Source organism: Mercenaria mercenaria, chromosome 2 (genome assembly GCF_021730395.1).
Source record: "Mercenaria mercenaria strain notata chromosome 2, MADL_Memer_1, whole genome shotgun sequence".
Classification (NCBI taxonomy): Eukaryota; Metazoa; Mollusca; class Bivalvia; order Venerida; family Veneridae; genus Mercenaria; species Mercenaria mercenaria.
The window spans coordinates 101,219,460-101,233,337 of NC_069362.1; the positions used below are offsets into that span (position 1 = coordinate 101,219,460).

The following is a 13,878-nucleotide window of genomic DNA, read 5'->3' on the forward strand; positions in this document are numbered from 1 at the left end:
TGTAATAAACATATTTTTGCTTTCTAAATGTAATCAAACATGTTTATCATACACAGTTTGAAGTTTCATTTGACATAGAACATGTTTATATTGGCCTTTCAATATTGGGCATAATTATTTCATATTTAGGAAGTGTGGTTTTAAAGAAAATGTTCCAAATGACATCTTTTTCAACAAATTTTGACACTCTCTCACCTTATTACAAATTTCTAGACTTCTATCTAAGCAGGATATTTGAGAGTGAGAATCTACAGAATGTATTCCTGTACAAATTAATTGACTGAAATCTTTATTTAGAATAGGCAAAAGGAGATGGTTGTAATTAGTAGAATAGCATGTCATTACAAGCATACCAAAGTGTTTCAAGTCGAGTAGGATTTAACGTCATGCCAACACAATTATAGGTTATATGGCAACTTTTTGACTTTTTGTGGTGGAGGAAGACCCCTCCTTGATTATGTAAGCAAGACAGGAGCACGGTATGTCTTTAACTCTGTGGTACACTTGTCCACAGGGCAACTTCAACTATTTATTAACTTGCCCAACCCAATTTTTGGTTGCCCAAGGAAACATGGTGATGTAATGAGATGTTACAATGAAGTATAGCAACAAAAACAGTTGTACATGATTTTCTGAGAAGTATTTCTTGGGACTTTTCTCATATTTCACTTGCACGTTGGGCAACTGAGTTTGATTTTTTTGCCTGCCTGCACTCCACTTCTACCTGCCCCGGGCAAAAGGGGAGTCTTCGAAGTTGAGCCCTGTGGGAGGTAACAATGTTTTTACAAATCTGTATTTCTAATTAATTTCTGCAAAATATATAAATGACAATGCAAATCTTTGACAAATATGGTACCGTACTTCATATACTCATGTCATTCGTTTGGCTGAGTTTGTTTATAAAATTTATACTTCAGCTAAAATAACTCTATTTTGTTTGAGCAACAAGGATAGAAAACTGTCTTAAACAAGGGAACATAAGTAAGTGTAACTGATCAAATGTTAATGTTAAAAATGATACATCACCTCACCAAAATCTGATTAATCCCCTTTATGTGCTGTATGTAATTTCTTAAAAATACCCATATGTAGAATAAAGCAAATACAGGTATATTTAACTGATACGGTATATTCCACCACATGCCTATACTTATTAGCTGCCACAAAAAAACGAGAATATAAAATGCCTGTCATATTTAGGTTGATCATTTGCTCATATGAAGTGTGTGCTTTTACAACCATTTCTATTGGGTTGTAAAAACTATGTTCTAACAAATAAAATAAAAATATGAAAAACCAGATTGAAATTGCACTGATTTGAACACAATGCATTTAAATAACAAATTAAAATGTGAAAATGATTTAAAACAGAAATAAAACTAAATTCAAAATTATGAAGATTTCGTAGTTGATGGTGGTAAAGCCGTTGTTTTAGAACTACTATCGTCACTTTTATTCAAGGCGCCAGAACCAAACACAATGGCTAGCACTATTCCCAGTATAACAGCAAACACTACAAGGCCGACTATAATCTTCATCTTTAAGTTCTTCCACCAGTATTTCTTCTTGATCTTTGTTGCTGTTCTTTGAAATGTTGCCGACTGAAAAGCATTTGATTTCTGTTTTTTAGTATCACTGACATAATTTTTGTCATAATTATAGCAGGTTTTCAGCTATGAATGCTGTCCTATGATCACTATGACCTGAATCTTTTACTGCCCCAAAAATACGAAAGGGTCATCTACTGACCACAAATAATCATCCTATATATTTTCAGTCTCGAGCCCAGTGTAACCTTGACCTTTGACCCACTGACCCAAAACATTAGGGGCCACCTACTGATCACTGGAAATCATCATAGTTTTATGAAATTTGATGCATGTAGGCCAATGCATTCATTAGTTATCGAGAAGAAACCATTTTCAGTTTCAAAGTCATTGCGACCTTGGCCTTTATCCTAATGTCCAAACAAGAGGGTCATTGACCCTAAAGCGCTCACCTGTACAAGGCTTCAAGTGCATTTGTATAACGTAATGGTACAAGTACAGAGTTAGGTTTCTTCTATGTTAGCCTATATTATATACATGTCACACGAGTTTTAAAGTTTCCACTATATACATATAGGGAAAAGTAACCATGCCCTCTGGCGGCCATGTTTTTTAACAAATCAAAATAATCAGGGGGTCACAGAAGGACCATTTGTGTAAAATTATTTTAAAATCAGGGCAGCAGTTTCACAAAAGAAGATTTTATAGGGAAAAGTGACCATGCCTCCTGGCAGCCATGTTTTTTGACGAATCGGAATAATTTGAATAATCTTGGTAGAGGGTCACACAAGGACCATTTGTGTAAAATTATTCTAAAATCGGGCAAGCAGTTTCACACAAGAAGATTTTTAAAGTTTCCACTATATACATATAGGGAAAAGTAACCACGCCCTCTGGCGGCCATGTTTTTTGACAAATCAAAATAATTTGAACAATCTTGGTAGAGGGTATCACAAGGACCATTTGTTATAAATTATTTTAAAATCAGGGCAGCAATTTCAAACAAGAAGATTTTTTAAATTTCCACGATATACATATAGGGAAAAGTGAACATGTCCCCTGGCGGCCATGTTTTTGACAAATCAGAATAATTTGAACAATCTTGTGTTAAATTATTTTAAAATCTGGCCAGTAGTTTCACACAAGAAGATTTTTAAAGTTTCCACTAAATACATATATGGAAAAGTGACCATGCCCCCTGGCGGCCACTTTTTTTGACGAATCGGTAAAATTTGAATATTCTTGGTAGAGGGTGACATAAGGACCATTTGTGTGAAATTACTTCATAAATTGGACTTAAATCATATTTATAATAGGCCTTTAGGAATAAACGTTCACGACAATAATGTGTCAAAAATAGTGCTGATATCTTTTTATTAAATTTGCGTCTTAAATGTATAAACAAAGCAAAAATTTAATATAAAGCCATATTGTATGACACTTAGCTACACAAGCATATGGAAAAAAATCTTTACAGATATCGCTTTCTTCAAAAGTAAATAAACAAACTCCCTTCCACTATTTGATAACATAATAATCATCTAATAAAAGGACATTTATACATTTTTTTTAGAAATGTCATTCTCAATATTATGAAAACTGACTTTACTAAAATAGGCCAAAGATATAAAGGTCTTGGAATGTAAAATGCTTATAAATAAATTTCTAAAGCAAATTGCTTAATGGAATTCATTGCATCTAAAATAAATTCATACAATGTTGATAATTAAAGACAATAATGATAGGTGCATGCCTGTATAGGAACATGAATTTCATTTTCTATTTTAAAACATATTTCAACAGATATTATGATGAATCAGCATTATTTAAGTTGACTTTTTATTAATCTAATACAAGTTACAACTGAACTTCTTGTATTTTATATCAAATTTAAAATGCATGACTATAAAATATTGAGAGTTTTTCTGCATATTTACCAACTACATGTTTGTTTTTTAGACTCGGTGTATATTTACCTTTTACTGAAACTACTTATTTATGAAAGCATTTTAAATTTCGAAAATGTTTGAACATAAATCTGCAGACATGTCCCTTAAAAACTATATACAAATTGAAAAAAATCTGTGTATATATACAATCATGTACGGTGTTTGTCCTGCACTATTTATAAAAATATATATCATACAAAATATTTACATACTGTTACAGATATGTACAGATTTGATATGTTTTGATATATTGGCGGATTAACCGACAGTAATTTGTTTATTAAACATCATTTCATATACACTCATTCATACACATCCAGTAGCCAACGTTTACTGCATTCCTAGCACTGGAATTATACTTGGTAATCAAATTCATTAAAAGTAATTACATTCTGATTACTTGACAAATGTGTAATAATTACGGCTGATTACAATTACTGATTATGATAATCCCAGGTCAGATGTAGGTCATATATTTAGTTATATACAGTTAGTTTTTCTGCATATTTTGCTGTAATTATAAGAAATTTGTTAATGCAAAAATTTTATTCTATTTTAGTTGACTCAATCAATGGATTAGTTATAGCTATATTTTCAAATCTGACCTACCATAAGCATTTACCACTAACAGAAAAAAAAACAGTTATATTTTCATGGTAGAATGCAGTAATGCTCAGCTCATGAATATTTTCTTCATTGGTATTCAGTAATAAATGCCACATACCACATAAGCCATCAACCACAACTTTCATAACCATTCAAAATGAAGCAACATTAACTCAAACTTCGAAACTCATTCATTATCTTACACTACGTTTCTTGCATAGATCAAGCAGAATTAAATATCCAATCAAGAACATTAAAATCAAGTGACAAAAATGTATATTCCCTGATGAACACTTGATAGTTGTTTAAAACAACTTATATATGAATAAGAAAATTCATATGTTACTATATACAGGATGTTACTAAACTCTCCATTCAAAAATTCATCTTTGAAAACAATTATGTACTTTGTTACTGTTCTTTCTTGTAGAAAAGTGATTTTCAGAAAACAGTCAATACATGTGTTGCCTAAAAAGGCTGACATATTAGGTGCTAGCCAAATTTTTACTCAAAAATTTGATATTTTTCTGCCAGTGGAAGAATTCTTATCTGATTCTATGTCAGGATATAAGCAGCCTATACCAGTATAAAATTAGACCATAGTTATCTTGAAGCAGACATGATAAAATAATAATGTTAAATGCTATGTTGACATTTTCGCTACTTTTCATACTATACGTAAAAAATAATAAAGTTAATATTATTCATATGTTAGGTTCATGTTTTTTTGTCTGCTGGAATCTGAACAAATTTTGGGTGATGTAAATACATCGTTTTACAATCAAATGCTTCCCATTTACTTGTACAGTCAAACAGTAAAAATATAATATCGAAAATATTACTGATATTAATATTACAACCTTCGTTGAGATTTTTCTCTGGAATGCAGTCTGAATAGCAAGGCAAGGAATATACTTCAAACATACAAGTTTCGCTTTCACAGTCATATTTTATCACAAGAACTGCTTCATGATCACACCCAGAGCAGCAAGAACTGATGCAAGAACAATATTGACAGACGTTCCTGACGATCCATTACAGCCGTCACTTTCACAGTAACAAGTGTTCTTAAACACGCCCACATTATCCCAGGACCACCTGCAGCCCCAGGCCACGCCCTGATCTGTTCTTGACGCACATCGACGAGTTATCTTTATCCAGGCGCCAACTGTAACAGAGAAAAATTGTCAATTTTAATTTTGAAATACATTATATAATTACAGTGACACCTCACCAGAGCAAACACCATTAGGAAAACTAATTGTGTTTGTTGTACAGAGGTTGTTGCTCTTGGGAGTTTAATTTACTGAGAATTCTGTCCAATGGGAAGTAAAATGTTTTTATACAGGTGTGTGCTATTTAAGAGGTATCATTTAGAAAGGTTTTACCATTTAAAACAGATGTTTCTTCAACAGTAAAACCTTGATACTGAGCTCAAGTGAAAACTTTTAAATACAGGACCAAATGTTAAAGCTAACTACTAAATGGATTAAGCCTGGATAAACTTTCCAACATAATATCACTTACACCCAGGGCTTTCCTGATAGATCTTCACACAGAACTGTCCAGGTGTATTGGCTTCGAAACTGTTACAGTCAACCATAGCATTGATGGATTTGTCAAACGGGGTTTCCTGGGGACACAGATCTGGGTTCTCATTACTGTCACACTGGTAACATTGAATTGCATAGCCTGTAAAACAAGATACAAGTTTAGCACAGATCCGGGTATTGCAAATACAATTAACTAAGCATCACAGAAATTGTTAGCCTAATTTATTTGATGGTAGACAGATACTGTTTGAGTCTGTCCAACCGTTATTTAGAAACAAGACATCACCTGTCAAAACTTTTCGTAATGTCTACATAATAAGACTAAAATGTGTCAAAGCAATTTAAGACAAATACCTACAGGCTTGGTAAAAATACCCCCATTTGAAAAAATACTTAGTCAAAACTCACCCTTCTACCCTGGCAAAACATAATAATTTTAACAGAAAATATGTAATGGTTGCCTGAATGGAATATTTTTGCTCTGTCTACAAATTTCAATATTTTAAGAAAATTTAATTATCAAAATGTTTTATGCTTATTTCCCTAATTTCTAGCTGTAAAGAAGGAATTCAAACATCTGTTTGCACGGACTGCGTTTTGTGCAAATTAATTTCACTTTATTTTCTTTAAATGAATTTAGTGCATTCTTGATTACTGTCTATTGTAATTCCATCAGTAACCCATATATGGGCAACACCTCCAGACAACTGTAGTATTTTTTAGATCTGGAGAATAGTATGCATACAAGATACAGAAGATGCTCCAATTCCAGAAGCTTCATTAATAATTATGGTGTAAAGCAACCATACCTGGGACTTTCATCCTATTGTTAGAGATTTTTGTTTTGTCTCAAAGTCACTACCCCTGGTTTGGTAGTCAGTGTTCACACTTGACCACTCTAAGTTCAATGGACACAGAGCAAGTTCTTTACAAAGGCATAACAATCATAATTATGATATAAGTTTAGGCATATAACTGTCAGTATTTATATCCTGTGTCTTTAAAGCAATTTAAATGTTATCAAGACTAACAAAATTATATATTAAATCTCTCTTTTAGAGGTACAGCACTATTAGAATCTGGTGACAATTTGCAAATGTATACAATAATTTAATTGTTAATTTTGAATATATTAGTACCTGATATATTACGCCTTTTGAGCCACTTGATTTTTTTAAAGATATTGTTACAGTAATAATTATACTGATCTTGAAAAATTAATGCAATATTAATACAATTATCATAAAAACTAAAACTGCTTGTTTGATGTTAATAATTTTAAATCTTTGTACAATAGTGTTGCATTTGAAGTTAACAAATTACATGACAATATTAATGTATACATTTTTTATAAGAATGTTGTTTTTGTTTCCATAATTACACAGGTAAAAATTAAGTTTTTGGGGCTTTTTCCTAATAGAACAACTTCACAGTAAATTAAAATTGAATAAAAATTCTATGTTTATTATGTTAGCTAGTTGACAGAATACATGATTATCAAGGAAAATGGTTGTTGACTAGGTAAATAAAGTTATCAGCACACTGTAGCACAAACTTCAATTACCTCCCCTGGAAAAGTAATTTTAACAGGTACAGGTGTTGGTTCAACTTAAAATATATACATGTTGATATAGCAGTAAGAAACTGTGTGCTATAAAGCAAGAAGCGGTGTCAATCGGAAACTGGATGATAGCATACATATACATAGTACCTAGATATTATTGATAGACCAAAAGCGGAAATGTATGACTCAGAAATGAGCGACTGAAAACTACAGAAAACGGTACAGATCGTTTTATTACACCTGTTGAAACTTTATTTAGAGTTCGTCTTCTTCGGTTCAAACAGACCAAATGCATACACACCTTTCCTAATATACAGGAGAACGCCTAGCAAAACTGCTAGGAATGTTGTTTTTAACTTCGCCATTTTGGCGGATGTCGTTTACCTTGGTGGCGCTGCACACCTGTATTCATTTGCATACAAGACCAATTAACCTGTCACGTGACCGGTGTACAGGTAAGTTGTTTAATCTGGTATTTTAGTGCTATACGCATGCGCTTATTGAGAGGCACTTGAAGGTGTATACATTTTAACTATCAGTGGCAGTATTCCAGAGGTAACGTTTGTCTACGAAAGCAGGGCTCGTGAATTCGAGCTCCCGCATCTCCAACTAAAAAATACTTAAATTGGGATAAGAGTGCCGTGCATGGGTGCTTTACGCCTGGTCCATCTCGTGATTGATCACTTTCCTTAAAACAGGCGTTATCGTCAGTGATTCACATTCTAACATAAATTTAAATTAAAGCTTCAGAGTACACGGAATAAAGTAAACATATTAATTTGCTGTAGGCCATTGTACGAGTCACGGTTAGTAACCCGAAATTTCGAGTAGGCCTAAGTAAGTCGCAATTTCGAGTTAATTTCGAAATAGTAACTCGAAATTTCGAGTGACGTAACTCAAAATTTCGAGTAACTAAGTCGAAATTCGAGTTAGTGTTTCGAAATTTCGAGTTAATAAATAAAACGCACCTGTCTATAATGCTGTTCCGTTATAATTCACATAAAAACGCGGCTTTGAAAAAAAAACAACAAAAAAACCCTGCCAAATACATCATTTTGCGCTTTTCAGGCGCTCTAATGAAAATACGACGTTAACTAGTCAGCGAAATGGAGAATAGAGAACTGGAAAAGTAACAGACTGTTGGAAATATTGTCAATTTTAATATGTGAATCTTTTATACCTTGATCGACTTTTGCAGATTCTCATTACATGTAAGTAAACCACTTCGAATACAGGTTTGTCATTTCGAAGACTGGTCTTCCATTAATATTATATACAGTACAGTTAAATGTTGATCATGTATTTATGTATGTATTTGATTTTGGGAATAAATGTTTAAACTATAAATACAAAAACTAGTTATAATCTATCACACCATCGTATACTATTAACAGACACCGCACATCTATACATGCCCCGTGTTTCATTCAGCCCTAGTCTCCAGGCATGCCAAGCATAATTTATTGTTATAGTTTCAAAATTTTATGATTGGATAAAGTATCCAGTAATATTCACGCAAATTTAGCGCCACGAGAGTATTTCTATAAGACTTATTTAACCAAACAACAACAACAACAACAACAAACAAAAAACTGGGGAATACCATTGTATTCTAGTCTTTTTAAAACATTTACATCATTTCTGAAGCACTCTTTTGAAAAAGAGTGCGCAAATCATTTTAAAAATGTTTTTTTACTGGCAGTATTACATTGATGTAAAAGCAGATATATTTTTATAAAATATTAAGGAGTTTTTGCATGACATATGATATAAACTACTTGATGTCAGTGAGCATGAAGATTTTCTTTTCATTCGTTTATTTGTACATTCTTCTTTTTTTTTATTTGAGTCTTTCTCAGACAGCTGCTGTCTGAGTCACTGACAGCTCTGAAATCTGGGACCAGCCTTCAAATTAACCAGTGGCAACTTTGCATTCTCTGACTTCTTATGTACAATCTTGGATCACAGATTTCATTGACTAATTTAGCTCAAATCTTGCTCTGACCTATATGATTATATACAGACAGAACATTGTATTTACAGTATGGCACCTTGAAACATTACTTTCTGCTTCTTTATTAGACAAGTTACAGCACTTTGTACTGAGATTATCAGGATCTTAGATTCCTGTTTGTATAAGATAGGGTTTTCCCTAGCTGAAAGACAGTGTAAACAAGGGTTTTATCCATGCTGTCCAGAGGGTTGGGAAAACAGCTGTCATTCACAAGTAGATGTGTAAGATTTTTTCTTGCCTATCATGTACAAAAAAGATACTAATGACAATTTCTTGGCTTTATATGAAATATTTAGTTTGTGATGTCATGTATAGTTTTTGATGTATACTGTGTGACATCACATAAGTGCACACTATTTTAGAAAAGGTTTTCCGCTAAGGAAAAAAGGAATACCTGTCCCAGGCACATGATCGCACATATTTGTATCTTCTCTGCAAGAAAACTCTGTGATATGTATTTATAGATGTGTAAATGCAGATGAAGGCAAACAGTTATTCTTTGTTTTAGATAAAAGACCAGTTTCACAATCAGAACTTTGCCGAGCAAGCTGTCACAGCCAGGACTCATGAATTTGACTCTCAGTTTAACCCTGTCATCTCCAAACAGATGGTGAGTTATACATAGAAATCTGTTCACAATATTCACTTTCTTAATTCCTTTCAGTATTCCACAAGTAACTGACAACTTCCCCACACGAATCTAAAGATAAAGGATGAATGACAGCTGCAAATAATGTTCAATCAGCTTTCACAAAGAACATATACCTCACCTGAGGTTCCAGCTTTTGACCTCATCATTGTGGGCATTTTGTGCATTATTTGTTGAGTGAACTAAATTGGTAATCTCTTCTAGACCAGAATCAGTTATGTATATATGAAGTCATTTATTCTCCTCGGATTTTCAAGTTTTGTTGTTGTTTAGAACATGCTAAATTACTGGTAAGAAATCTAGTTATTGACTGACTACTGGTATCTTTGAAAATGTAAAACATCATTAAATCTACATAAAAAGTCTGTAACAATTTAATATAAATTGCAGGACAAATATTCCAAGAAAAATGCAACAGATAACCTAACAGTTTTACAAGGTCAAGTAAAAGAGGTTCAAGGTGTGATGTCACAGAACATAGAGGCTGTCATCCAGCGTGGAGAGAGGTTAGATGATCTCATGGACAAAACAGATGAGCTTGAAGCTGCAGTAGGTATTTTTTGTGCTCATAAAAGCAGGGAGTGGAGTGAGGAGCACACTAGGTGTGCTGTCTTCAGACTATACATTCTTATAATTTCTGTAAATCTAAATAGTTTATAGCTGACTCTTAGGCTGTGATACTATTTATGCCTCCCTTTCGAAGAAAAAGAGGGTATATTGTTTTGCTTGTCAGTTGGTAGACATTCAATAACTAGAAAATGTTTAGACCTAAAATATTCAAACTTTATAGGACAAATTAGGTCAACAAATGTGTTTAAACAACATCTCCTCCCAAAAACCACTGAAAGGAATTTTAGATGAAACTTGACCTGAATGTTCCTTGGGTGGTCCCCCTACCAAAAATTGTTAAAAAAGGTTCCCGCCCTTTGGGTTGGGACCAAGGGGCCCAAACCCGAGCAAAAAAAAGAAAAAAAATTTTTAAAAAGAAAATTCCCCCTCCTAAACCCATGGTCCCCATTTTTTTTAAGGGAATTTTTTTACCCCAAAATGGTCCCCTTTTAAGGATTTTTCCCTCTTAAACCCAAAGGGTTTTTTGCAAATTTTTTTCCCCCAATTCGTCCAAAAAAACCCTGGCCCCCCCCAGGGGGCCCCCCCGGGGTTTTTTTTTCCCCTATTTATATAAGGGGGAAATTTAAAAAATCTTCCCCCTTTTTGTTGGGAAACTAAAGGCCCCCCATTTTAAAAAAAATTTTTAAAAAACAAATGGGTTTTTTTTTTTGTTGGGGCCCCCCCTACCAAGAATTTTTTCATATTTTTTTCCCCTTCCCCCCCAAAAAAACAATGGCCCCCCCAGGGGGAAATGGTCCCCCTTTTTCCCCATAAAGTAAAATGGTGGGGAAAAAATTTTAAAAAATCCCTTCCCCTTTTTTGAAAAAAGCCCCCCTGATTTTAAAAAAAAATTTTTTAATTTAATGGTTCCCCCCCGGGGGATTTCCCTCCCCACTTTGATTCGTCCCAAAAAAAAAAAGGCCGCCCCGGGGGGGGGTGGTTTTCTTTTCCCCAATGGGTTTTTATATGGAAAACTTTAAAAATCCTTTTTTGGGGTAAAACTGCTTTTCCCCCATTTTTTGTAAATTTTTACACCAAAAAGGTTCCTTGTGGTGGAAAACCCCCCTTTCTAAAAATTTTTCAAAATTTTTTCCGATTCGTCTAAAAAAATTGGGGGGCCAAAGGAAAGCCCTGGCCCTTTTTTTTCCCCATTTCGTTTTTAAAAGGGGGGAAAAAAATTTAAAAAAAACTTCCTTTTTGGGGAAACTTTCCCCGCCCAATTTTAAAAAAAAAATTTTTAAAACAAAAAAATCCCCCTTTTTTTTGACCCCCTGATTATTTTGATTTGTTAAAAAACATGGCCGCCAGAGGGCGTGGTTACTTTTCCCTATATGTATATAGTGGAAACTTAAAAAATTGTGTGACATGTATACAATATAGGCTAACATAGAGGAAACCTAACTCTGTACTTGTACCATTATGTTATGCAAAATGCACTTGAAGCCGCTTTAGGGTCAGTGACCCTCTTGTTTGGACATTAGGATAAAGGCGAAGGTCACAATGACCTTGAAACTGAAAATGGTTTCTTCTCGATAACTAAAGAATGCATTGGCCTACACGCATCAAATTTCATAAAATTATGATGATTTCCAGTGATCTGTAGGTGGCCCCTAATGTTTTGGGGCCAGTGTGTCAAAGGTCAAGGTTACACTGGGCTCGAGACTGAATATATATAGGATGATTATTTGTGGTCAGTAGACCCTTTCGTATTTTTTGGGGCAGTAAAAGATTCTGGTCATAGTGATCATAGGACAGCATTCATAGCTGAAAACCTGCTATAATTATGACAAAAATTATGTCAGTGATACTAAAAAACAAAAATCAATTGCTTTTCAGTCGGCAACATTTCAAAGAAACAGCAACAAAGATCCAAGAAGAAATCTGGTGGAAAAAACTTAAAGATGAAGATTATAGTCGGCCTTGTAGGGGTTTGCTGTTTTTATGGGAATAGTGCTACCATTGTGTTTGGTTCTGGTGTCTTGAAAAAATAGTGACGATAGTAGTGCTAAAACAACGGCTTTACCACCATCAACTACGAAATCTTCATAATTTTGAATTTAGTTTTATTTCTATTTTAAAACATTTTCAAATTTAATTTGTTACTTAAATGCATTGTGTTCAAGTCAGTGCAATTTTAATATGGTTTTGATATTTTCATTTTATTTGTTAGAATATAGTTTTTACTACCCAATAGAAATGGTTGTAAAAGCACACTTCATATGAGCAAATGATCGACCAAAATATGACAAGCATTTTATGTTCTTTTTTTTGTGGCAGCTAATAAGTATAGGCATGTTGCAGAATATACCATGCCAGTTATGATATACCTGTATATGCTTTATTCGACATATGGATATTTTTAAGAAATGACATACAGCACATAAAGGTGATTATATAAGTCCAATTTTAGTGAAGTATCTTTTTTTTTTAACATTAACATTTGATCATTTACACTAACTTATTTTCACTTGTTATACTTTTAGTGGAGATATTCCTTTAAAATTTTAGTTTTCTATCCTTGTTGCTCAAGCAAATTAGAGTTATTTTAGCAGAAGTATAAATTTTATAAGCATGCTCAGCCTAAGGAATGATATGAGTATATGAAGTATGGTATCATATTTTTCAAAGATTTGCATTGAATTTATATATTTTGCAGAAATTCATTAGAAATACAGATTTGTAAAAATATTGTTGTCTCCCACAGGACTCAACTTTAAAGATTGCCCTATTGCCCAGGGCAGGTAAAAGTGGAGTGCAGGCTGGCAAAAATCATACTTATTTGCCAATTGTGCATGTGAAAATATATATGAAAGATCCCAAGAAATGCTTCTCATAAAATCATGTACTACTATTTTTGTTGCCATTCTGCATTGTAATATCTCATCACATCGCCATGTTTCTTTTGGGCAACCAAAAACTGGGTTCGAGCAAGTAAAAAAATAGTTGCAGTTGTCCTTTGGGCAAGTGTACCACAGAGTTAAAGTAGAGCCCTGCTCCTATCTTGGTTACGAAGTCATGGAGGGGTCATCCTCCACAACAAAAAGCCAAAAAGTTGCCATATAATCTATAATTGTGTTGGCATGACGTTAGACCCAACAACAACTAAAACACTATGGTATATGCACATAATGACTTTCTATTTTGCTAATTACAACCATCTCCTTTTGCCTATTCTAAATAAAGATTTCAGTCAATTAATTGGTACAGGGATACATTCTGTAGATTTTTTCTCTCAAATATCTGGCTTGAGTTGAGTCTGGACAATTGCGTTAACGTGAGCAAGTGTCAAAGTTTTCGAAAAAAGATGTCATTTCAAACATTTTCTGTAAAACCACACTTTTTCTAAATATCAAATGATTATGTTCAATATTGAAATGTAAATACAAG

General features: G+C 33.4%; 2 protein-coding genes across 2 annotated transcripts; one reads left to right on the forward strand and one right to left on the reverse strand.

Annotated features, from left to right (window-relative positions):
* Positions 1-3,494: 3,494 nt before the first annotated feature.
* LOC123564711 (uncharacterized) lies at positions 3,495-7,659 on the reverse strand. Its single transcript, XM_045358473.2, has 3 exons — positions 7,521-7,659; positions 5,630-5,794; positions 3,495-5,270 (listed from the first exon to the last, which is right to left on the reverse strand). Exons 1-3 carry the CDS (start codon positions 7,582-7,584, stop codon positions 5,056-5,058), a joined length of 444 nt encoding a protein of 147 aa, XP_045214408.2. The 5' UTR covers positions 7,585-7,659; the 3' UTR covers positions 3,495-5,055.
* Positions 7,660-9,406: 1,747 nt separating this feature from the next.
* On the forward strand, positions 9,407-12,482 carry LOC123564732 (vesicle-associated membrane protein 8-like). Its single transcript, XM_053527529.1, has 4 exons — positions 9,407-9,454; positions 9,742-9,843; positions 10,273-10,435; positions 12,328-12,482. Exons 1-4 carry the CDS (start codon positions 9,407-9,409, stop codon positions 12,480-12,482), a joined length of 468 nt encoding a protein of 155 aa, XP_053383504.1.
* Positions 12,483-13,878: the final 1,396 nt, after the last annotated feature.